This window comes from Neolamprologus brichardi, chromosome 5 (assembly GCF_056152115.1).
Source record: "Neolamprologus brichardi isolate AB-2024 chromosome 5, ASM5615211v1, whole genome shotgun sequence".
NCBI lineage: Eukaryota > Metazoa > Chordata > Actinopteri > Cichliformes > Cichlidae > Neolamprologus > Neolamprologus brichardi.
The window spans coordinates 5,533,335-5,557,725 of NC_142108.1; the positions used below are offsets into that span (position 1 = coordinate 5,533,335).

Here is a 24,391-nt window from a genome sequence, read left to right on the forward strand (position 1 = left end):
CAATTTTTGGACGCTTGTGTGTTTCTTTACCACAAGAACTGGGTTCTTTGTCTGTGCTTTGAGCACTTTTTCTGTCTTCATGGCAACTCCTAAGAATATTTACAGTTAAAATTTTAATTTGCTCTCATGTGGTGTGTTTTCAAGTCAATAAAATATTGAAAAGCAATGAGACATGTTTTCCATCTGCTGTGTAGCAGCTGTTTCAGAATTTGTGACCATATAAACAGTAAAAGTATTGAATTAGACATACTTGCAGCAGTAAAGCAGGAACAGATGCCCTGGTTTTTTTTTTATATTTAGGCTCTTTGCACTACAAACTCCATGCACATATAAATCCCCATTTGACTTGCAATGAACTCAACTCCACTTAAAATCAAGGCACCTCATGAAATTGCTCTGACAATGCCAGCACCTTTGGGAGCTCTCGGCCCGCTGAGAGCGCTTGTATTCATATGACAGGATAAAAATAGAGGTATTCTACCATATTGGTGGCTTAATACTGACAGTACAGTATTCCCATAAGACCTCCCATAAGTCTTTACTTTAAAGTAATGTCTCTGTGAGTCTCACGGGTTCCGCAGTGTGCCTGCGCAGGACAGGGGGTAGACATGTGCACTTCACAGCTGCACATCTGTTGTGGTTTCTCAGACATGTGTTATATGGCCAGATAAGGCCATATCACTGATCTCATTATCTAGTTACTAAATTGGATTGGGAATGATAAGCCAGAGGGACTCACATGTACAGATGCAGATATCATCTGCCAGGTCTCTACTAATCGCGAACCGTGGCCACAAAATGAATTTAGACACTTCAGAACGGAAATGTTTTGATTTAACAGATGGGAACGGGAAGACTCAAAGGAATTTCTAGTGTCGATAACTTTACGTGTGTTAAGGGTACAATTTCTGTTATCAGATGAAAACCTGCCAATACATCAGAGTATCAGATCACTTACCCGGGGTGAAAATCAGATTAAGAAGCAACATTAGGAATCAAATTGAACATCCACAAATAATGGAACCACAGATACTAAGAGTAGCATTAATGCAGGCAGGCTCAGCCACAGTACCAGCAGATCACATCTGCTGACATAATTCTATAAATTCCTCTGGGAAATTTCTTATATAGGGCACCGACAGCTGCAGTACCTCTGCAAGCTGCTTGGCAACCCACCTTCTCCTTGCAACCTAGCTCTCCCTGTTATGTTGTATCCAGCCTAGTCAGTGTGCTGGGTCTCAGATATGAATGACTGCGGAGCAAAGATTGAAATGCATTTTTCAGCCAGCTGGTGAGCTGTTTTAAATATTTGCAAATAATTGTCTGTAAAGTGTATGAAATTTATATGAATTGTGTCATAATTTTCCCAGAGCCATCTTTTTAAATTGTCCAAAAGTAACTGATTGACAGCTGACTAACAGCTGCATTTCTCTTTAAATTCACTCGTGACTTCTGATTTCGTGGGTTCCAAAGCATCATATTTCAGTTTTTTGTATTTGCAAAACAGTTCTTAGTGTTTCAGATCATAATACAGATTTAGATCATAATACCCTCTCAATAACTTCACCCCGTGCATGGCCTCAAGGCTCATTACAGACTGATAGTGTCTCCTCCCCTCCCCCCGCCCTCTGCTCCGTCCCTCTTTGTTTCACTGGGATGCCTGTGGTGATGTGCACAGTGGCCATTCATGTTTTTCGTCACTTGGATATGATATTGAAAACTTCTGACACTGGCTCTTTATGCTTCTTCTAAGAAATGCCTCGGCAAATCTGTGCACCCGCAGTCCCTTGAGGCAACATTTTGTTGTGGCAGTCAGTGTTGGGCTGTTGACTCATATTGTGGCCTCTAGCCCCCTTGCACCCTTCCCCCAGCTCCTGACCTCCTCCTCTTCATAGCATCTGGGTTATTCACACACATGGTTTGTTGTGGCCTGTGGCCTCCAGCGTGCCCCTAAGGGCCATCCTGTACAGCAAGAGGAGCTGGCCCCAAATCCCTAGTCACAACCCAAAAGCCGATAGGTGCATGGTGGCAGCCTGAAGCCCCAGGCCTTTGCCTCTTTCCCCGTCTTCCTTTCTTTTTCCACACCCCACACTGCCCAAACAGACACAGACACACACACACACGCAAAGCTTTTCTGTCTCACCAATGATTGCCAAATGGAGCTCTATCACACAGTGTTAATTGGCTGTAATTAAGATGTCTTGTGGTTTCTTAAACCACAATTTCAGTCAAGATGCATAATAGTAATCTCTCACTTACGCTCCCTTGGTTATCAAATCTGAAAGCTTTTGTCTTTAAAGGATTAGTTCTTTCTGATTTATTGATTTCAAGCCATGCGTCAGGGGAAGGTTAACAACAGTGAGAACACACAAGATGCATAACATCTGATATTCAGCATAGCCATGCTCGCACTGTTAAAGCCCTTTAAAAAGTAGGACATAGACTATGCTTGACCAAAGATGGCCTTTTTAATGTTTTATGTTCCACATTTGTTCATCTGTGATGTATGATTACAGATGATGCTCTGATCGGGTGTCATGATCTCAGACAGCTGTGTCCACCTGCTAAATTTCTAACTACAACTGACAGTCGGGAAGCGTGATAAGTGTGTGTGGGTAGTGTCCTGTGAGGAGACGGTACTGTAAGTGAGAGTGCCGACCTGCGTGCAATTGTGTGTGTGTCAAGCGTACTGTCCAAAATGTCTTCCATTCAGTGTGTCAGCTGCAGTCTCTGTATGTGGCAAAGCTCGTCAGCTGCAGGCGTGTGTTGGTGACAGCTGTTTCCCTGCCCTGCTCCGGCTCTGTTCTGTTCACCGGGAGGCCTACCCCGTTTAGACTATTAATCTACCACTTACTGTACACGGTAATTGCCATCCCATGTTGAAAAGAGCCCCGGGACAAGAAACCGTGATGATCTTGGCAGCGTGGCTCCCCCTGTCATGCCCTGCCTTGTATTCTCTATAGATTCAAGCCTATTAACACGAAGCTTCAGGGATAGAATTTGGCTAAATTGCAACAACTTGCCTGTCTGTACTCTTATTACATTTTCAATCCACATGTCACAAGTGAAATAAGAGCTTTATGTGAGGAGAAATGGCGTGACATTGGCAAAAAAAAAAAAAAAAAGCATGAGGAAAACCCTCCAGACAGAATAATTTACCACAAAAGGATTGCCTCCATTTGCCCCCAAGGGTTGTCTGACACCCTGTTACCCCATCTGCTGGCAATAAAGGTGCATTGCAGCGTCCGCAACAATGATCGTATTCTGTCCGAGGTGAAGTACAACAGCAGCTGGAAAAGAATGAGCCTTTAAGTGAGCACAGCCTTGTGAAAGCACATGACTAATTCAGAGTGACACAAAAGTGACATCAGAGGGGGTGACGGACCATGCTGTGACCTCATGGTATTAACGGCTGCTGTGACAGTGGACGATAAGAGGGAACACAGGTGATAAATTCTCTCTGTGAAAGCATTTTATTTAGCTGTCGAGTAATCACTTTACCTTGAAATGAGTAGACAAATTTGTACTTGCAAGCTTGTTTTGTGTAAGATTTCAGAAGTTAGAATGAGTGTGTCACTATGATCACCAGGAGACAAAGAAACCTATTTCAGGCATGCAGAGATCAAAGCTGGTTTTGTTGTCTTTTTATGTTGTTTTTAAGCTTCAAGCTCATTTAGATTAATGGCATCCATCTTTACAATTTTGGTTTGTGCTCATGAGTTTGCAGACACAAAAAGCAGAAGATGCGCCATTAGTCACGATTGGCCGACACCACAGAGCCCAAAATGCAAGTAACTTGGGAACATAATGGAGCAATTATGTGCTAATTAGCCACACATCCCCTCTAAGAGTTAGAGACTGAATGACTATTCAGTATGAGATTTAGTATTTGAGTAGTTGTCACAAGGTGTATACAGTACTGCATCTGCCCAAAAAAGCAGTTATTTTAAGATTTAACATTACTTACAGATCACACAGAGTCACAGAGTATCAGATAGATATTCTAAATATGTATCTACCCAACGGCTGATATTAACTTTTATCTGGAAAAGTTAATATCAGTTAGTTCCTCTTTGAGACTTGGGATAGAGAGTAAAACTGTGTGTCTTAAAGACAGCATCTGCATGTCTATAGTGTACCTAGCTAATTTATTGTTCACTCTACATAATGAATGTACCCACTTCTAAATGGGTTTATTTAAATTTGCTAGAATCAAAGAGTGATCTTTTTTTTTTTTTATGCAAGAAATAGTTTTCAGGCAGTTTAAATGCTTATTAACCAGGCAGTTTATGTGACATGCTCTAAGTGGAAAGTCAAGATGTTTACATGGCAGAAATGTGTGCCACAGATGCATAAGCCCCTCTTCATGTTTCAGAGTGATGTGGACCAGAACACATCAGCCTCCTTTGCACACATGGCAAGCACATGTGTGTTCAACAGCAGCAACAGTGTCCACCATATGTTTGGCTCTCTCGCCTGCTGCCCTCCAGGCAGCTGTGGCTTTGCACGCCTGTCCGTGTTTGTTATAGTTAGCTGCAACTTTACATTTAGGACAGTGAATCCTTTCACTTAGAAGTAGATCCATCTGATTCAAGTGAGATGGATTACAACATCACATGTATTTAATCCTTTCTGGACGCTTGTTTGCATTTTGATATGATTTTAAAATGAATGCAAGCAAATGAAAGTGTATCCCTGGCATGCTGTTCGGTACAGTGATGGCACATTACCAATCTTTTCTTTGCCAGGGGCTGCCAATCTGAAAACAGCTGACTTAAATGAAGTAGGAAGGGAGGTAAAACAGACAGTAGCCTGTGCACTTCCTGCACAGAGACGGTGCATGCATAGCACACAATGCATTTTAGATACATGGCGGCTCCTGATGGGTGCTAAGGTTGTGTTTGTTTACACACAAACCTTCACTTCCTGCCCTGCTTTTTTTATTGGTAATTAATAATACACAATTTTCACTAATAGGCTCCTTCTCTCACCTCTGTCTCCACCCTTCTTCTTTGTTGTCATTGCAGACGGTAACATTGATCATGTTCATTGAAACGGCACCTTGTTGTCTGCGGCCACTTTTAAATTTCTCAGAAATTGGGATCACATAAACAAACATCCGGATATTGCTTCCACGTGAGCCGCAGCAATCTCCCATCTCTCCTTTCGTGCTGTTTTTGCTCAACCTTCTCCAAGTTGTAGGTCTGACTCAGGTGTTCAGCTCACGTGTGAAGTTCACCTATTATTTACAGCCGTATGAAAGGAAGAAACAAGGCGTGTTTGCATCAGAGCCCTCCCAAATGATTTTCCCCAGACGGTATCACTTTTAGTTTTGCCTCGTCAGTTTTGCCAGCCATGCTGATCCAAACAGGACCAATTATTTTTAGTGCTTCTGCAGAATATAGTGGGTGGGAATGTCTGGACTCCTCAGGAAATTGCTCCCCACATCACAGACAAAGTGACGGACCATTCCCACACCCTTTCTCAGACAATGAAACTGAAATAAATGCTGAAATAAAAAAGTAATGCGAGAGATGTAGTCATTCGCTTTTGCACAATTCCCCCCCCCCCCCCCCCCTCAAAAAATAAATAAATTCAACATTATACTACTGTGAGCCACAGATGAACGATTGTGTGACTTCAGAGTGGCCAGCTGAGGTTTGTTCGCATGTAAGTTGTATTAGTATACAAGTGTGTTTATGTGGTGGGAGATGGAGCCTTTGCAGCAGGGGCTTTGTGGTTCTGTCCTGCCCTCCCCTGCACTCTGTGAGGCAGTGTTTTGGACGGGGGCCCAGGACCAAGCCGGAGGCACGCTGCTCTGCTCCAGCCTCTCCAGAGCGCCGACTCTCACTGACATTACATCAGCTGGGGGAGACATAGTAGACTAGTGTGTGTGTCTGTGTGTGCGTTTGTGTGTGCTGGAGTGAGTGCTCCCTTTAAGCTTGTTGCTCTCAAGCAAAACAAAGTGGTCCACAGATCAGCTCTTCTACTCATTCTGAAGGTGCAAGGTGTCACCAGTAGAAGAAGAAAGAAAGGTGGCCAGCGGAGAGAAAGAGCATTCGGACATGGCTGTGCGTATCATACGTGGGATGGAGGATCTGGTGGCATCGGGTAGCCAGCTCGTCTGGAGCCTGGCGCATCAGACACTGAGGAGCTGGTACAATCGTGGGCTGATGCCATGCAGACGCTTCCTAGAAGCCTGGTTCAGGATTGGGAAATGCTACCAGGTATGAGGGCATTAGTGTAAATATCTCAAGTGGGAGGAAGTCAGATAAAGCTGATTTTACTAGCTGCCTGGGCAGCACTTGTGATTAATTACTGTATTGGATTTTTATGGCCAAACTTTCCTCTGACTGAAGTGAGTCAGTGATTTTCCTCATCTGGCTCATTAGTGCATGCATGCGTTTATTTGTGTGAACGTGAGGAGGCACAGGCTGCCTCATGCTGAGTCACAAAGTCTGTTTTTTAACAAGGGTCCCTCTCCCAGGACACGTGGTAATCATTTGGAAAGCAGCGTGACCGGCCGTTTGATCTCGGCGTCCGGGTAACAAGGGGCACTTCCAAAGTTTTCTTTGAAATGCGTGGTTCCTGGAACACCTGAGCGCTGTCTGCGTGGTTTACGTATCTCACTTTCATGGACGTCATCTGGGCAGACTCGGGTTTCTCTCTCAGGTTTTGCTCTTTCCCTGCATGCTATCATGTGAAGGTAAAGTTCATTTGTGTCTTTGAAAGAGCAAACAGAAAACCTGACACTGACTTCTTTGAAAAGGAGTTCTGAAAAAAGACAGGTATGACTCACATCCCTTTAATTTTAAAGCAGCGCTATTTTCATTTTCATAGTACTTGAAATTGACTTCCTCAACCCCCAAAATGCACATAATACAACAATTAAATGTAAGCATTCCTCTATGTCACTGAAAAGTTTGTTGTTTCCTAGAAATAATCTCTGAAGCATCAAGCTGGGCCTGTCTGTGTAGCTTTCAGTCTGTATTATTTGTTTAACCTCTTCATATATTTATAATATTAGAATGTTGTTTTTCTTTGTATAACCACTACTTATCCATGTCAATACAGCCTGTATTATTTGAATGAACTGATAACTAGATTGGGAAACCATGGGTTAATTTAGTGAGTTGATAACCTGATTTTAGTCATCATAAAGAACGATACAAGACCTTGTTTCTGCTGTGCACATTATTTTACGGAGGACAGGATACCGTTATAGACACTTTTAACAAATAATTAAACATTGACACGGAGAGTGAAAACTTATGGATGAGAGGCTTTGTGTCCCACACAGTTTTAGATAGTGAGCTCACTTTAACGACTGGCTGTGAGTTTAAAATCGGACCATTATCTAAAGACCTTTGTCCCTTTCTTTCTGTTTTGATGTCCACGGCTTACAACAATACAGCATTGATAGATAGGCTTTTGGAAGGACTGTGGCTTGGACAGCAACAACAACTCATAAAAGGGTTGCTATAGTGATTAATCCCTGTTTAAACAATGGACATTACTGTCATCTACTATAATTCTTATCAAGGCAAATCTTGTTATGTGTGGAGTTCAGGAGAGTCCTGAATGCAAAAATGTGGCTAACAGGTAATATAACAATATCAGCTTTATTACGACTTACCAAAACTGTTGCAAGACACAGTTCAAACATAAACCAACAGAGGATCAAACAGCACAACACCAAATCAGAAAGGCAACCGTACAGGTGGCCAGTAAACAGTTAAACTGATGTCTAACAAAGGGGGGACAGGAATCTAAATACACAGGGAATTAATGAGACTCTGGTCAACACAATCAAGAGGCATGTGACAATAACAATGCTAGAAAAAAAAACAACAACAAAAAGCAGGAGTAAAAACGTGACATGACGCACACAAAAAGATAAGAAAGAAACACTGACAGACACAGACAAGAAAGCCCAGGAGACACAAGACAAAAGAGAGCAAGACACAAAGAAGTATGAAAAGAGAACCACATAATGGGCAGACCACAACAAAGCTGCCAAAGATGTGTTTCTCATACAGTCAAGCTGCTGGGATTCTTTATGTTTGTCTTTGGCAGAGATTCAGAGGCTTAAACCTTTGGACACGTGCACAGTAGACGGAGGAGGTCGTTTTAAAATCTGGAACTTTACAGCTTTCAGCAAAATTATGGCACAGTAAAAAGTTAGCATGACTGAACACACAACCGAACACACGCATCCAGCTGTCTCTGGAAGCGTAAGTCTCACTGAGGTTTTGGGTGTTGAAAAACAGCAGCTTGGAAAAGCAGCCTGTGCTGTATAAAAGTGAAATGACTGCTCTGTTGTGGTGCTGAGAACGATATGTCCTAGTACACTTAAGGTTAACACAGTGCCAGAAGACGTCTTCCCTGCCTGTGGTCTCCCTGAATGGAGGTCAGTGTGACCCTCAGTTACCTCCAAAGAGGCCAACTAGCTGAATGTCATGGGTTTGTTTTTTGTTTGTTTTTTTTTTGTTTTTTTTTTTGTTTTTGGGGGGGGGTAGCTGAAGTTAGAGAAATAAAAGGTAACCTGAATACATTTAACATGCAGTTAGCAGATCTTGACATTACGGGTTTGCCTAGTGTTGCTGAGATCAGATAGTAGGAAAGTACTGCTAACTGAACTAAGTTACCCATCTCATAAAGACACTGTTATTGCATTAAAAACATTATTCAGCTCAACCCAATTTCCTTTATAAAGCACCAAATCCCAAAAGTTGCCACCTCAAGTAGGGTAAAGACCCTGCAATGACCGAGGAAAAAACCCCAACAGTCAGACAACCCCCTATGAGCAAGCACTTGGAGACAGTGTGAAGAAAAAACTCCATTTTAACAGGAAGAAACCTCCAGCAGAACCCCGCTCAGGGAGGGGCAGTCCTGTCCTGCGACTTGTTGGGGGTGAATGGAGGAAGGCAGAACAAAGGACACTGTACGAGAAAGCCAGACTTTCAAAATAAAAGATGAAATAGCATAGTGGTGTATAAACACATGGAGAGTTCCAGTGATGAAGAAATGCTCAGTGTGTCATGGCAAGCGCACAGCAGCTGGGGCCTATTACTATCTTAACTAAATGATCACCTGATCCAGCCCCAATGAGAAGCTTTATCATTATCACTATAAGCTTTCTTATATGTTGAGATTGTGTTTGCTGGCGCTTCTTCCCTCTAGTGTGTTTCACAGGCTCAATCTACTACATGATATTACAAAAACCACTTTGAGCAGGTCAAACTAAGAGGGAATGAAGTTTTTGAAAGATGAAATAACATTGAACCATGTCAATGTTTCAGCTGTGCTTGTAGTTGAACTTCCTTTTGACAGTGCCAAGCTAGCTGCTTCCCATTGTTTCCCATCATCATGCCAAGCTAAGCTAGCAGCTGCTCATGGCAGCCTTATATGCAGCTACTCTACAGACAGGAGTGTTTGAATAAAGCCTGCAAATATGAAGTGTGTTTATAGTACATTGTAACAGACCGATACCTCCACTAGCAAGGAATAATATATGTTAACACAAGGAAATAAATATAGCAGTGTCGCTGCATTCCTCAGTGCTACATAGAAATCCCTTTTCTGTATTAATGGCACTTGGAGTGTGCACGTCTCAAATGATCAGAACCAGATCAAAGTGTTGGTGGCAGCTCAACACGCTGAATTAAAAAATTAAATTATAAGTTATCACAAGACAATAATGTTTACGGTGCTCTGCAGTGAAAGACAGTTCTGCTGACTGCAACATAATGAGTCTTACAAACCATTCATCATAAACAATAGACTGGGAATTCAATTAAACTCTGGAGGAGGACATCATTGTCTTTCACTGCTCTTTCTTTACAGCAGAGGAAAAAGCGGGATGACGACATCTTAAACGTTTTCATAGGACTAGTGTTGATGCAGAGGAAGGATATGTGGGTGAAAAGGACACACCAGCAGACAGGATATGGGATCCTGTCTGGCGGCAAAAGAATCTCCAACTCTTTTTCTGAGATTCACTGTGGCCTTATAAAAAGCAGACAGACCTGTGGCCAAAGTGTTGCCAGTGGACTTTTAAACAATAGTTTTCAGACATGTAAAGAGAATGATCTTGTGAAGACTTTGATCTTTGGGAGCGTGGGTCCCAAATGGGTGCTTAGCTTGTGGATTTTCTTACCTATTCACTCCTTCATCACAAAGCCAATCGTGACACTGAAGAGGGCCTGAAACAGTGGAGGCACAGCTGAGACGCACAGGTGGATGTGGAGACAGTGAGGTGTTCTGGTGTTGTTTTACAGGAGTTGTCTTTGTTTCTCCCCTCTAGATGACAGAGGGCCGCCTGTGCCAAGTTCACCTCCTTGATGACCGCAAGCTGGAGCTGCTGGTTCAGGTACGTCACCCTTTTAATTTATTTCACATTGTATTTATGGTGTTTTATGTTTAAAAAAATAATAATAGTAGTAGTTTAAACTGAGCTCCTGCATATTATTTAAAACTTTACAGCCCAAGCTTTTGTCCCGTGAACTGCTAGATCTGGTAGCGTCACATTTTAACCTGAAGGAGAAAGAGTACTTTGGATTGTGCTTCATAGATGACACGTAAGTACATTTCCACATGTGTACACTTTAATGCAAAAGTGCACTTGAGGAAAATTTACTTTAACAATAAAAGGGAAATAATTGAAAAATAGCTGTATTGCAAACATGATTTTCTTTTTTTCCTTTTGCAATTTAACCCTGCTCAGTGGCCAGAGCAACTGGCTCCAGCTAGATCGTAAAGTCCTCGATCATTACTTCTCCAAGACTTCAGGGCCTTTGGAGCTCAAGTTCCTTGTGAGGTGAGTGAGTGTTTTACTGGAAGCATCAGCCTATCATGTCTTATTGTTCTACACACTATAATAATGAGAGCCCCGTTTTGAAGCAACATCCACTGTTTTGTCATGACCAGCAGGTGGCAGTAATGGAACATGGTTTAAATCCAGCTGTATGTCTTCCAAACAGCATTACTGTATTGAACATGATGATGTGCTTAATGCTCAAACACTGGCTGACTTGCACTGGCAATCTGTTTCTAGTAAGCCTTACTGACCCAAAATAAACTTTTCACAGGTTTTACATCGAGAAAATCACCCTCTTGAAAGAGAACACAACAGTGGAGCTGTTCTTCCTAAATGCTAAATCTCTAGTGTTTAATGTAAGTGTTTGCGAGCAAAATGTGTTTTATATAATATATATGAGCAAAGAAAATAGGCTCACAGCAGGCTATGTGAAGTTGTTACATCTGAAGCAAAATATATATAAAAAACAAAACAAAAATTTTATATATTTTGTATAAGGGTATCCAAAACTGGCATTTTAATAAATTGCACACAATAGCTGATTGCATTATGGGAAGATGCATAACAGCTCAGGGTAATTTAATTTTGAGTAAATGTTAAGAAAAAAATCTACATGATGCACATTTTAAAAATAAAACATGCACAATCTTTTCTACAGAATTAATATTGCCCATTTTGATTTCTTATTGTTTTAGCATGACAAATCACAAATCCCCATCATTTTGCTTCAGATGTAACAACTTCACATATCCTGCTGTGCACTGATTTCCTTTGCTCATGGTTCTTTACACTGAATTGTTGTGCCTATGTAATATTTATTCATAATATACTGTTATATCTCTCAGTAGTCCGTCTACTACCGCTCAAGAGCAGAATGCTGCTTTCGGTGGCAATTGGAAACCCCTAGTGTTGTTCTAATTTACTAACGGTGTTATCAAAGTCGAATGTTAATGTTTAGGGTACATTCAAACAGAACAAAAGGTTTCAACACAGAAATGAAAAACTCAGAGCTCCGCAGTCACTTTCCCTTTGTATTTTAGTTAAATTATTTATAAAAATTAAGCAAAATTATTATGCTACTTGCTGACAAGAGTTAATAAACGTTAATAGATACTAGTGTTTGATTATGTTTAATCATTTTGAAATAAACTGTTTAATGTGTGAAGTTCTGCGCAAATTTGCGAAAAGAGGACAGGGGAACGTGGGGTATACGAGGAGCACATGAAGGCAGCACGTGATCAAACGTTGCGGTTGCCGTTTTTTCTTTTCGCGGGGAGAGCAGACTGATCTCCATGGGAGACGCAGACTGTTGAACCTGCTTTCGGACCGTACCACTTTGCCGAGGGGGCAGCAACTTCAGTCAGGGCATTAACCCAGGCTCTCTCTGCACTCCGGTGTGTGCGTTACGTTTTAGAGTAAACGACTGGATAATTCGGGGACTGAAAAACATGTTAAATCCTCTTCACGGGCAGTTTTTTTTTTTTGTAACACGGGGTTGACTTTGCGAGAGTGGTTCAGTCGGTAACGGTGGGACCGAGGTACGGGACGGGAAGGTTTTTCTCTCAAGTCAAGTGTTTCAAACGGGCTACACATTGTCTTTTTAAATACCCTTGCCAATTTTTTTTCTTCTCCTTTTTTTTAACAACAGGAGACCATTGAAGTGGAGAGTGAAAATGTGTTCAAGTTAGCTGCGTTCGCATTGCAGGTAAGAAAGAGTTTGTCGCAGCCTTTCCAGGCTAAAGTGTTGTCACTCAGCCCAAACGAGGACGCTCGGTGGGCTCGCAACATTTGAAAATAGTTGTCTCTTGAGGGGGTGGGGGGGCTACAGTCGGAGCTGTTGTTAACCAAACTGTGCCTTTTTATATCAACAGTGACGTCTAAAATCACCTTATGCTTCGACTACATGCTTGCTTTTAGCTATTAGCTATTGAAATGAATGAAATTCTAAATTAAACGTGTTGATGTTTACTTATGTAATGTTGCCTTTGTAGTGACTGACCTCTGCGGTAATGTTAGCTACTAGCACAGTTTATTAAGTCTTGACTTTTCTAGCAATATTTTCACTAATTTCTTTGTTTTCCCATTTTTAGGAGGCCAAAGGAGATTACAGCAGGTAAGAACCCCTTGAAATATTGCCTGGCTCGAAGGTCTTTATTACATCAAGTTGATTTTCATTCAAAACAGTACTATCTGTTGAAGTTTAGAAATATGTTTTGATGTATTGGATAAACGGATTTCCATACACATTTTTATAACTTAAGTTCTGCACTTGAAGGCAGGCTTTGCATAATCTATAAAGTATTTGTTCCTGTCATCTATATAAAGGAAGCAGAGTTTGCCAAGTTCATTGGTCAGTTCTGTTTGTTTAAACGATGGCTGTCTGTTAATGTACAACTTGCTGGCTCAGATTTGTATTATGGTGGACTTATCTGAGTTAATAATTTTCTTTTTCTTTTCTTTTTTTCCTGGTTGCTCTTCTGGCATTTACCTGAACCTCATGTGGCTTGGCATTATCCACATAGTGCTTTCAAAGACAGATTTACTATTAATTCCTGCCTTTGCGTATGCATATGCAATGATGCAACGTGTTTATGCTCTAAACATGTGGAACACTTTACAGATTTACTGTTTGGCATGTAGTGATGGCGTCATCTCTTAATAAATGTCACGTACCCTGACAAACATGGCCTGAATGACACATGTACAAACATGGGACGTAGTGTACACGATTGGGTCGATGACACTAGTGGGAGATTCTGTTCCAGAGCTCAATAATCTGTTCATTAGTTGTGATAATGCTTTCATAGTCAACTTGCTCTCAGAAGCCTGCCTAGTGATAAAGTGTGTGGAGTTTTTTGTTTGTTTTTTTGTTTTTTTCCCCCTCCAGTCATAGAAGTGAAGGACATTTGCTGCCACTAGTAAACACTGGCCTGTTTGATTGAATGAGCAAGCAGCTTGAAGCAGCCTGAACCTGCATGTGTTGTCTCTTTGCTTTGCCTCTAAAGGCCTCTCCGTCCATTGTGCAGAAACAAAGATTTGTGCTTTGTAAGGCGAGTGCGCTTGTGTTGTTTGAATGGTGGTATATATGCAATGCTGAAAATGCAGTTCAACCTCTTGTCAAAGCTTTGCCTTTGTTCTCCTGCAGAAAAAAATGGAAAAACACAACTTGGCTGCATCTGCTTGTGCTCATTAACTTGCTCTGTTTTATTACAAACGCGACTGACCTGATAAATATTAATTACCATTTATTATAGCTTCAATGCAGATTTATTCCTCTTGTGTTTTGATTTCAGGCTTGTTATATCCTTAAAGTGTAACATGCACTTTACTGTCTGAACTTTCAGTTCATGTGGGTGTAGGGATGGGCTGTACTTTGCCCTGACTCTGAAAGCACAATAAAAGAAAACTGGCCAACAAATCTGGAAGAATCAGAGAGGATGATGGGAAGTTTCCAAATCAAACAGTTCTGTTTTAGTTTTTTGGGAGTTTTGTTAGTCTGTATTTGCAGGGATATCTACTTGCATTGTGGTTGCTAGATTTTAGGCTGTAAAACACAATAGATTTTGTTTACTTTACACATTAATAAATAGAATGGATTTCCCTCAGTGGCAAAATACTTTTTTTCTTGTCTGACTTGATCATAGCACCCCCATCCCATTTATCTACCACTATTATTGTCCTGGTGCATCCCCCACTTCTCTGTGGAAGTATTTCTCATCCCTGTCAGTGATCTCCTTTATTTCTACTCCTGTGAGAGAATAGGCCAAGTAAATCCCCTCAGGAAGCATATGAATGTGCCTCCCATATACTGTATCAGCGAAGGGTCCTGGAGCAGTAAAGATTAGCTGCGGAGGAGTCAGGGAGCCCTCCGCATACAGACACAGCTGCCTTAAGAGGGATGAGCCAGACCCACTGTCCAATTGCAGACAACTTGGCGTCAGGAGGACTCACTGTAGTCATGCTTTTGTTTTGGTGTGGGCTGGCCCCCTGCTGTGATTTGAATTAATGTGCCATCAGGTCTCCCATTGTGTTCTGTGTTAGAATTCCTTTTCCTGTGCAGTATTGCATACTGATTCACACTTTATTGCTGTCCTCTTCGCACCTGCAGGTATAATTCACAGCAACAAGTTTCAGCAGTTCTCTGGGGTTTGGTGGAAGCATTGGAAATCACTGAACTGATTGATGGCTTTAATTATGCCTTACAGTTTTAAGAGCGGCTGGGGATTTTTTTTCTTTCTTTTGTGTAATTGTAGTTACCTTCAAACGTAATCTTCAGACATTTGTCTATTCATCTGTTGATGATTTCGAGTTAACTTGAGTGTCTGTTTAGTTCAAAATGTGCGGCGCATAAACCGGCATTACACCCAGACAGTTTTGGTCTTCAGTTCTATTTGCAGGTGTACCCTGTAGTTAGTGGTCGATTCACAGTAACCAGCTCTCTCATTGTGCTCCCTTCCAAAGTCGCCATGTCTCAGCCCTGTGGAACAGCTGACACATGAGCATTATCGCTCCCACACTGGGTAGGCTGCTCCGGGTTGGGCTGCACTGGGTGTAGGAATTGCCCCCACGCTGCATTCTGCGGGAAGATAACAGACATAGTAATGAATTCCAGATTGCTGACACGGCAGTGCGGCTGCAGAGTAGATCACCTCGACAACACCAGGCCCCAGCTCCCCATAAAATGTATGCCATCAAACACACAGCTGCCGTGGCAGCAAAACCCAGTCAACCTAGGAGAGGTAACTACAGGGGAGAATGAGTCAGGAGCCTCTGTCCTTGTGGTGGTTCACTCTTTTCCTTTGGTTTAGGGAGCAGGTTCGCATAGCTGGATTGTTAGGGTTCCGTCTTACCGTTTGATTCCATTACTCTCTGAAGAAGATGAGCTAAAGTGATGACCACAAAGTCAGCTTGAGGTTAAATGGTTATGATCTTAAAGTCATTCAATACTTATTTTCAAGGTTATTGTAATGTAGTTAGATAGCACAAGAGCTGAGGATGTTCTAATAGCTTTATATTAAATATGGTGTGATCTACATATTATAGGCCTGTCTGAGAAGACATGGATTGTTTTGTAATAGGACTGGCCCATACAGTACTTTTCAACACAGGCAGAGGCTGCCAAGTGCTTGTGAATGGCTTTTGTTCAGGTCTCCAGTGGACTGGCCCGCCAAGCCTGAGCCGTTTTTGTCTGACAGAAACTGTAGACCCAGTGCTCCCATCTACAAGAGGCTGCAGTGACTCATAGTTCAGTATCAGAGACCTTGACAGTCAGTAACACCACAGTTCTGTACAGATAAAGTGATTACAACAGTTGGTTGGTTTGTGCATGAGAGCACCCCTTCTTTGGCTTACCCGTAAAGAGGAATCGATATACTATTATTTACATGCAGTAAATTACATAACTGAAGTGGCTTACTGCGGAGAACCTGCATAGAACGGCTTTGATATTTTTTAAGAGATTATTTTTCTCCAAGCCCTTTGTGACTTAAAAGTTCTGCATGTGCTGCGCAAATTAAGTCTGGCAAGACATGAATAAAGCCCAAGTTTTGTCTTGGCGGGACGTTATACTCTTTCTACCTCAGATAAGAAAGATGAAAACAATATCCTGACAGTGCACCTTTTCTAAAGATCTACAAGGGTGAGTTATTGCTGCCATGCCTTAAGATAGAAATCCAAAACACACTGTGAAAGTCCGAACATGTGGAGAAATGCTCTCGACACATTTTTAGACTTTGGGTTGAGATTTTTGCGTAAACACTGAAATTTGCTTTACTCATGGTCAACATTCTGGCACAGGCCACTTACTTTAAGGCCAAAACAGGATACCTTGGACTTGTAAGCACGATTCCCATGCATAGGAAGTCTTGTACAATATTGTGTGTTGACAGGCAATAATCGGTGCAGTTTTGGTGCTTTACTGTCACACTGCCAGCAATAAAGGATAGCACAATAACTTTTTTCTGTTACTGTAAATTAACAGAATTTTTTTTCCCAATCCAGTGCTGAAACTGCTACATCAGACTTGAAACAGCTACCAGTCCTGCCCACCAGGGTATTAAGGGAACACCCGTCTCTCAATTACTGGTAAGATATCTGAGATCTTGTGGTCTGAGAAAACCACAAAATGCACGAGGATAATGAATGATTAAGTTGTTTCGGATTAGCACCAAAGAAACTTAGGTTTCAGCCAACACCACAGCCCCTTTCTTCACAACTCTAACAAATCTGCTCACTGGTCAGCAACGCCTGGTTGAACCCAGCAGTTAACTCTTCTGATGAGCTTTTTTAGGTGTCAAGGTTGAATGCAGACCCAGTCTCTTATTGTCAGAAGCTTTTTCCTCTGACAGGGTGACTCATTAGCGTCTGGGTCGTGTTAATTACGTTTGCTCATTAGTCCTGGAGAGCACTGGGAGGTGCTGACAGCCACAGACTGTCTGAAAGATCACTGTCTGCCTCTTCAATCCACTTTGCTCTTGCTTATCTTGGTCATCTGAGGCTGCTACAGTCTCTGAAGCTGATACAGCAGTTCAATATCCTATTGTAAAATTACATTGTTATGGTGCTTGGGTGACCACATGTACATGTCTGTCGTTCTTGCTTTCTCTGTGTGTTAAGTTTCAGTATGTTTGCAGTGTGGCTGTTAAGAAATGATTACAATGGGATGTAAATGTGAGGCGTTTGCAGGAGAGGTAGACGAGAGCCATTAGCAAGCCAGTAGGGCAGACTGCATTTTCTGCATGAGCAGTCAGAAAGTGTGTCGGAGAAATGGCCCTCGCACAGCAATCCCTCTGTGGCTTCAATATGCTACACTTGATGGATTATTCATTAAATGTTTTATCTATCCATTTACAGTGAGGAAAAAGTGATTGAACATTACAAGAAGCTGATAGGACTGACCAGAGGGCAAGCCATTGTTCAGTAAGTCATGAAAACAACTTTGTGTGTGTGTGTGTGTGTGTGTGTGTGTGTGTGTGTGTGTGTGTGTGTGTGTGTGTGTGTGTGTGTGTGTGTGTGTGTGTGTGAGAGAGAGAGAGAGACTAAAAATGATTTAAGGCTGAACTTCTCTTCTGCATTACAGCAGCTTCTACATCAGGTCTTACTCTTTAACTTAACATGTCTGCTCTGTGGTGGCTGTTGTTTTAAGAGGTGACTGTCACCATGCCAGAATGTGTCATTAATTAGAGGAGGTGCTCTTAGAGTGGGCAGTTTGCCAGCCAGCCTTGGGAGAGTGTCAGCCCTGCACTGTTTTTCCCAGGACTGTAATTCTGTGCAACCCTGGGTCATTTACACTCCGATGATTTCTGCCCTTGAACTGATCAATGGACTCTGTCACAGCCCTGAAACAAATCGATCAGCTTGCCACTTCAAATGATTGTGGCTTCTCAATGGCTGTAGCTTAAATCCCACTCAGTCTGTTGTATTACAGCAGCCAGATGACAGTGATGAAGTGTAAGTGGCTGAATTCCTGTTAACCTGTTCCTCTTTCACTGAAGGTATCTGGCCCTGGTGGAGTCCCTGCCAACATATGGAGTCCATTATTACCCAGTGAAGGTAATGGCAGTGCCCTGTCATACAGTAGCTTAACATTAAAACAAGCTTACGTCTACATCTAATCTAAACACATCAATCTAACCCCTATTCCTACTTTTTTTTCCCATGATGGTTGAAATGTGAGCTTTTTGATTCAGCTAAGACAGCAATCTATCCATTCAGCTTTTCTCACTTTCTTACATTCATGCACAGTTTTTTTCCCTTACCAAACCTAATTAAATCAAGGTGTGTGAGGAGATCAAACAGCAGTGTTGAAGTTTTAAGAGCTTAAATGTATTTGATCTCTTCTTGAGTTGCAATTGTTGTGAGCCTAACAGGGTAATTACTTTGGTAACAGGCCTCTTTCTTTTTTTTTTAGACACACCAATAAAGTTACCTCTAAGGAGTGAAAGTGTGGTTTATTTGCATGTGTGTGCTTTCCTGCAGGACAAGCAAGGAATACCGTGGTGGCTGGGAGTCAGCTATAAAGGCATTGGCCAGTACGATTGGCAGGATAAGCTGAAACCTCGACAGGTGGGTTGACCTCTCGTTATAGCTGCTGTATTTGCCACAGTTGCTCTTCTTTCTCTTGTCCTGTCTTTGGTGAAGGTATACTTGTACTGCATTCATCTGTTTGTCAGATGAATCTACTTTGCCAAATTGCATGAAACTTTATGGAGACACAGAGCCTGGACTAAAAAAGGGATATGTTAAATTTTGGTTTGGATCTGCGTTCCTATTTATAATTTACTTGTTTTACTTGTTTGTTACTTTTGTTTGGTTTGCAAAGTTACTCAGACTAGCTTAGGGTGTGGGCTTTATAAATAGACCTGGCTTTCTTACAAGTGCCATTTAATACTTGATCAAGTCACTCATCGAATGTAAAGTTGAAAGCTCTTAAGTTTGTGGAAGTATGATGCATTGAGGGTCATTGAAAGGCTTTGTCTGATGAAAACTCTGCTTCCACTCATGTGTTTCTTGCTGGCTGGTTAATGATCCATCCAGACTGTAAATAGGTGTAATTAAGACTCTGGTTCCCATGCCAGTCAGGAGAAAGAGGAACACAGATGGGGGGGAAATATTTTGGAGTGTCAGTATGTGCGTAGTGCTTTCAAGGCTGCAGGAGTAAATACAGTATGGACCAGTATTAGCAGGGGTGGAATGCAGAGTGGTATGGATTATAAAATCTGCTTGCTAAGTTTAAGTGGTAAAATACACAAAGACCTACACTTTGAAAAAATAGTGTGTCATAGTCCTTTTTTGATTAATTCTAAAAACATATCACCAGGCCAGTGTGTTATTAAAGTAAATAAAAATAACAGCTCTTGCAAAGCAGTTTTTTTCTATAATTTGTAGCTTACTCCAGTTATATAAGATTAGTGGCTTTAAAATTATACTTATAACTTGTACTGAATTTGTAGTGGTGTGTGTCTTAAAACATCACTCTGGTAATAATGTAGTTTGTATAGTATCCATTGCAGTTTAAAAATTCCCTGCTTATAGGGCAAACGTTCTTAATGTGTAGCTGTGTCCGTGATTGTTGTCTCCTTTGTCTGGGAGGTGTCATTTAATAATGTTCTACCCAGGCATTTTCGCTGGCCTCTTTCTTTAGTCTCATCATAGCTGCTTTTATACAGTATGAACTTGTTGACATAGCAGGGTGTGCAGTACTGAGGCAAGGCATTAATGGGCAGACGCACAGCGTGGCTCTCCCAGCAGTCCTATACGAGGGGTAATTATGGTGCTCCAGGGAAGCAGCAAAGCTTTGGGACCAGAGTTTTCTCCTCGACAGCCAAGTGGATAGGTAGAATTTGTATTTTGGGATGTTGGAAATGTTCATCCAAAGCAAGACTGCCTTTTTGCCTTTTCTAAGTCTTCTACTCAGGGCAGGAGCATAAAAACTTCATAAGAGTTTCCTGTTGGGGGGCGAAATGTGGCTTTTTTTTTTTTCTTAATAACTCTTTTTGTTGTTCTTGCTGGTAATTAGAAGCCTCGGTTTCCCTCATTTTCCTTTACCTTGAAGGGAGGTCTCTATATCCGGGTAGTATTCTTGTCTTAGTTCATAGCCCTTGTATTCCACCCATCCCATCCCTCCTTGCCTCCTGCCCATCCCCTCTCAGCATGCTACATTCATTATGGTAATTATGTGTGTGTGTGTGTCTTAGAGGGAACACAATTGCTCAAACAAAACAAAACAGTTATCTGTGGATGTGGGTGAGGTGCTGGATTTTAGTATTAAGGGGAGGTCAGTTGACCATCACGGCAGTTTTAAATGTAATTTTCAATTCTGTGTGAACATTTTCCCTTCACAACAATGCTGCTTTGAACAGTTTTTCATTAAATAGATAACAGAAAATTAGTACTTGCTGCCATTGTTGTAGTGCTGATTTAAAGAGGACAAAGCATTTGCTCAGTGCTGCTTTTTTATTTTTTGATTGTATAAGTCTAGTAAAACTAAAAAGCAGCTATGATAGCTTAACCCAATATTATCTTCTTTTCACACACCCCACTTTGATCACTTTTAACTGAATACCCTGAAACTGAAAAGGCCCCTTTCCCTGCTGTGCTTTAGAAAAGTGACATATTTAGTAAAGTGAATACTCTCCCGCTTCCATCATGCATACATAATGGAACTGTATATAAGCATGTAGATAACACCCACTGATTATGTATCCCAAAGATCTGAATGTGGAATGGGAGGAAAAAGATGCAGAATTGTAATTAGGAAGCCTGTGATGCTTTAATATGAAGGAGCAAAACTGGAGTGCCACAACTGTTTCTGGGACTCAGGCAGATGGCAAGTCGACATTTAATTTCTTCTTAAATTAAACCAGGAGTCAGTCTCTCTCTCTCTCTGCGTCACTTGGGCTCTCTCCCTTCATGTAATGGGACCGCATGCTGGTCCACACGTACGATGAGCCAGCAGAACCAAAACCAGTCTTCAGGTCATTACGAGACAGTGTCAGCTGGGGGTATAAAAGTGTTCTCACTCTCTGTTCAAGAAAAATAAAAACTGAACAAACTACTTTTCTATTGTGTGTGTTTTAGTTTTTTTGTTTTTTTCCCTATTTTCACTCAACTCGCTTTACTCCTGTTATGAAATAAAACAGGATGCTTTTTGTTCCGGGAGCTACATTTTTATCAGCTTATCACAACTTTGAGCTGTGTGTCATGTTGTGTCATGCCGTGGAAATGTACAGTGTTCAAGTAGAGCCTTGGTATGTGACGTACTCTGTGATGGGTGTGGCAGATCTTTTTCTGTATTGGCATGTGAGTCAGGGCTCCTTTTTAAAATCCATGTATGATTTTTAGGACTTGTGGCCCTGGGGGTCCTTGGGCTTGTGGGTGTGTCTCTATGAGAACAGCCTGATCCCATCTGAAACCACAGGCATTTCTGGCACACTTCCACCTGTAATGACACATTTGGCAAAAACAAAGAAGATGACAGAAAATGAAGACAGAAAATTTTTGTGTGCTGTTAATTCCGGTTAGTTTTCTGGTTTTAGCAAACTGATTCTGCTTTCTCTAAATGTGATCTGGGTGATTTCATGGACTGTTTCCTCTTTGAGAGGTCTCGTGATTGCCGAGTTTGAGGTGTGTCACATCTCTAACATTTTTTCGAACAGTGGTTCTACCAGAAGCCGCCTCAGAGTTTTATTATGCGCTGGCACACAGGTGTGGAGTTTCTCTAGCAGAATGAGTGAGCCAACACAAGTATCAGTTGTTACTGTGTGATTGATGCTAAATGGTGGTGACTAGACAGTGGTAATTTTCGTGAAGACCCCCACAAGAAAATGAGGTCTTTAAATGTGCCTACCAGCTGCTAGGAGTGCAGTATTTAGTGGAATGATCTGCCATGCTGGAATACCCTGTTTGAACTAAGCATTTATGTACAGTTTCAGTATTGTAGGCTCAGGTTGTGGGGTAATTTGGGCCATGCTGTGTGCTCACTTGCTCTCACAATGGCAAAGAAAGCCACTGCTATTAATTATTAGCCCAAAGTTACTTATTGCCAGCATGTTTTCTTGGTGGGGGAGATGGTTGTAGTGGATTATTATACATGGCAGTGCTCTGTCTTCTGTTTACAGTAAGGGCGGCAGAACACTTCCCACATTTAGTGTGGGGCATTTAAATGTCTGTGAGTGACAGTAAGCAGAGCAAAGGTGAAATATCTGGTTCATCAAATAGTTGTGTACAACCTGCTTATCTGGTTTGACCAAAAAGGAAGAGAGCTGCGTAGAAGAGAAGGGGGGGAAAGGAGAGTGCAGAGCAGTACTAAGCACTGGAGGCTGCAGGAGGTGTCCCTGCTAGCGTAGGAGGAGAGAGAGGTGGAGGAGGGGTTGGGGTTAAGGAGGGGGGGGGCGTGGCTATCTCAACCAAAACTCTTGCAACACCTATCTGGCTTCACAACAGACAAGAGAGAGTATTGTTCGAAGAAGCTCAAGCCCTGTGGGAAAGTCAAAGGATTCAATACAAGTCCAGAGAATTCCTCAGAGATTTGATAAGCACAGATACAACGTTCACGGTAAGCCATGTTGTGGTGTCCACTAGTTACCTGTCAGGCTGATTTAAATAATCTTTAAGTTGGCATGTTTTAGTATCTTTGTGCTCTTCTCTAGATTGTTAGTGTGCTGTGCTTTCTGTAATGTGTAAAGCATTGTGTCTGTCACTGCTGTGATGTGCTGCACTTGTTTTACTGAGAATAAACTCTGGAAATGGAACTGGATACTGGATTCTTATCCCAAAAAGCATGTGTGTGTGTGTATATATATACGTTTTTGTACAATGGTTGAAACTGGCGTTTCAGTCCTTGTCTTGTGAGTTGGTATCAGGTAAAGCAGTTTCTATGAACACTGGCAGCCCCATTGTTTTGGTCTTATTATTATGTTTTTTCCTGTACGTGAGCAGAGAAGAGTTCTTGAAAGGCAACAAAAACTTTAAATCTGTTTGAGTTGTTTCAGTATCGGTAGAACAGATGTTTCTTCTGACACAGAGAAGTCGTGTCTGTTCTCTTCAACAGAGAAATGAAAAGCTGGCTTGCTGCCTGGCACAGTTTTGTTCCTGCAGTTGCAGCAGCTTCATAATTACTCTTTTGTTAGCCTGAACTTACACCTGACTGGCTGGCCCACTGAGTCCCATTCATGACTTGAGCAGTTATTTTGTATACGTTATAAACAGTGTTCACAGGCAGGCTGCTGTGGCTGAATCTACCCACCTCTCTGCTTAGTATCTTTTGGTGGTATTGATTCCTCTTGTATGGAAAGCTTTTTTGTTGTTGTTGTTCATGTAATGTCAATCCATATTTCTATAGTGTTGTGTTGGCTGATGTGTGCTCAGTGATGTGTAATCTGTCTGTCTGTCCCTTCCCCTCCTTTCCGCTGAACCCTCTCTGTGTCTCTGCAGTTGTTTCAGTGGAAGCGGTTGGAGAATTTGTATTTCCGTGAGAAGAAGTTTTCAGTGGAAGTGAACGACCCACACAGGTCAGAAGACAAACCCACTTACTTTATCTTCACTTAACCTAATAGCTGCTTTTCTTGTATTCTGAAGTGTTCCCATTTTAGCAACTGCTCTTGCTTCCTTATCCTGCACCTTACACACTGTGAAGGTCATCTGCAGCCACTGGCCCATTTAGGACACCTTGTTAAAGCCTTTTAACATGTCTGTTAAATGAGTCTTTTCCTGCTGCTCAGTGGCTGTTTATTATTCTAAGGTTGTTATAAGCCCTCTGCCCTTAACACAAGCTTTAATGTGCCACTTCCAGCAGTTAAAGCCATTATTAAACCTAACAGACAGCTTCAGATTTAAAATTATTCCTCCTTTGTTATATAGCTGTTATGTATGTAACGGGTTCTGTATTGGATAACAAACACTGTTGCTGAACTACTTGAAATGCTTCGTTGACACTTGAGCCCTTACTTCCTTTATGTACCCATATAAATGTGTTATCCATGTTATCTCTCTGTAATCAGGTTAACTAGCTAGCAGCTAGTTTGGCACGCCTTTAAGCATAGAATGACTGCCTCGCATTCTGCATTTTCGCCA

The 24,391-nt window shown here is 41.7% G+C and overlaps 1 protein-coding gene across 5 annotated transcripts in view; it reads left to right on the forward strand.

Annotated features, from left to right (window-relative positions):
• The window catches only part of frmd4ba (FERM domain containing 4Ba), a 41,729-nt gene that overhangs the window by 8,985 nt on the left and 8,353 nt on the right, over nucleotides 1-24,391 (forward strand). For 3 of the 5 annotated variants that reach the window (XM_035905016.2, XM_006784735.3, XM_087840525.1), the window contains exons 1-12: nucleotides 5,946-6,227; nucleotides 10,307-10,372; nucleotides 10,486-10,580; nucleotides 10,727-10,819; nucleotides 11,091-11,175; nucleotides 12,468-12,524; nucleotides 12,910-12,932; nucleotides 16,820-16,903; nucleotides 17,672-17,737; nucleotides 18,313-18,370; nucleotides 18,797-18,883; nucleotides 23,753-23,829. In XM_035905016.2, the coding sequence (XP_035760909.1) occupies nucleotides 6,066-6,227; nucleotides 10,307-10,372; nucleotides 10,486-10,580; nucleotides 10,727-10,819; nucleotides 11,091-11,175; nucleotides 12,468-12,524; nucleotides 12,910-12,932; nucleotides 16,820-16,903; nucleotides 17,672-17,737; nucleotides 18,313-18,370; nucleotides 18,797-18,883; nucleotides 23,753-23,829 (953 nt within the window). In that variant the 5' untranslated portion in view covers nucleotides 5,946-6,065. Of the gene's footprint in view, nucleotides 1-5,945; nucleotides 6,228-10,306; nucleotides 10,373-10,485; nucleotides 10,581-10,726; nucleotides 10,820-11,090; nucleotides 11,176-12,467; nucleotides 12,525-12,909; nucleotides 12,933-16,819; nucleotides 16,904-17,671; nucleotides 17,738-18,312; nucleotides 18,371-18,796; nucleotides 18,884-23,752; nucleotides 23,830-24,391 lie in introns of those variants that run through there. The other 2 variants (XM_006784736.3, XM_035905017.2) reach the window with 2 other exon arrangements.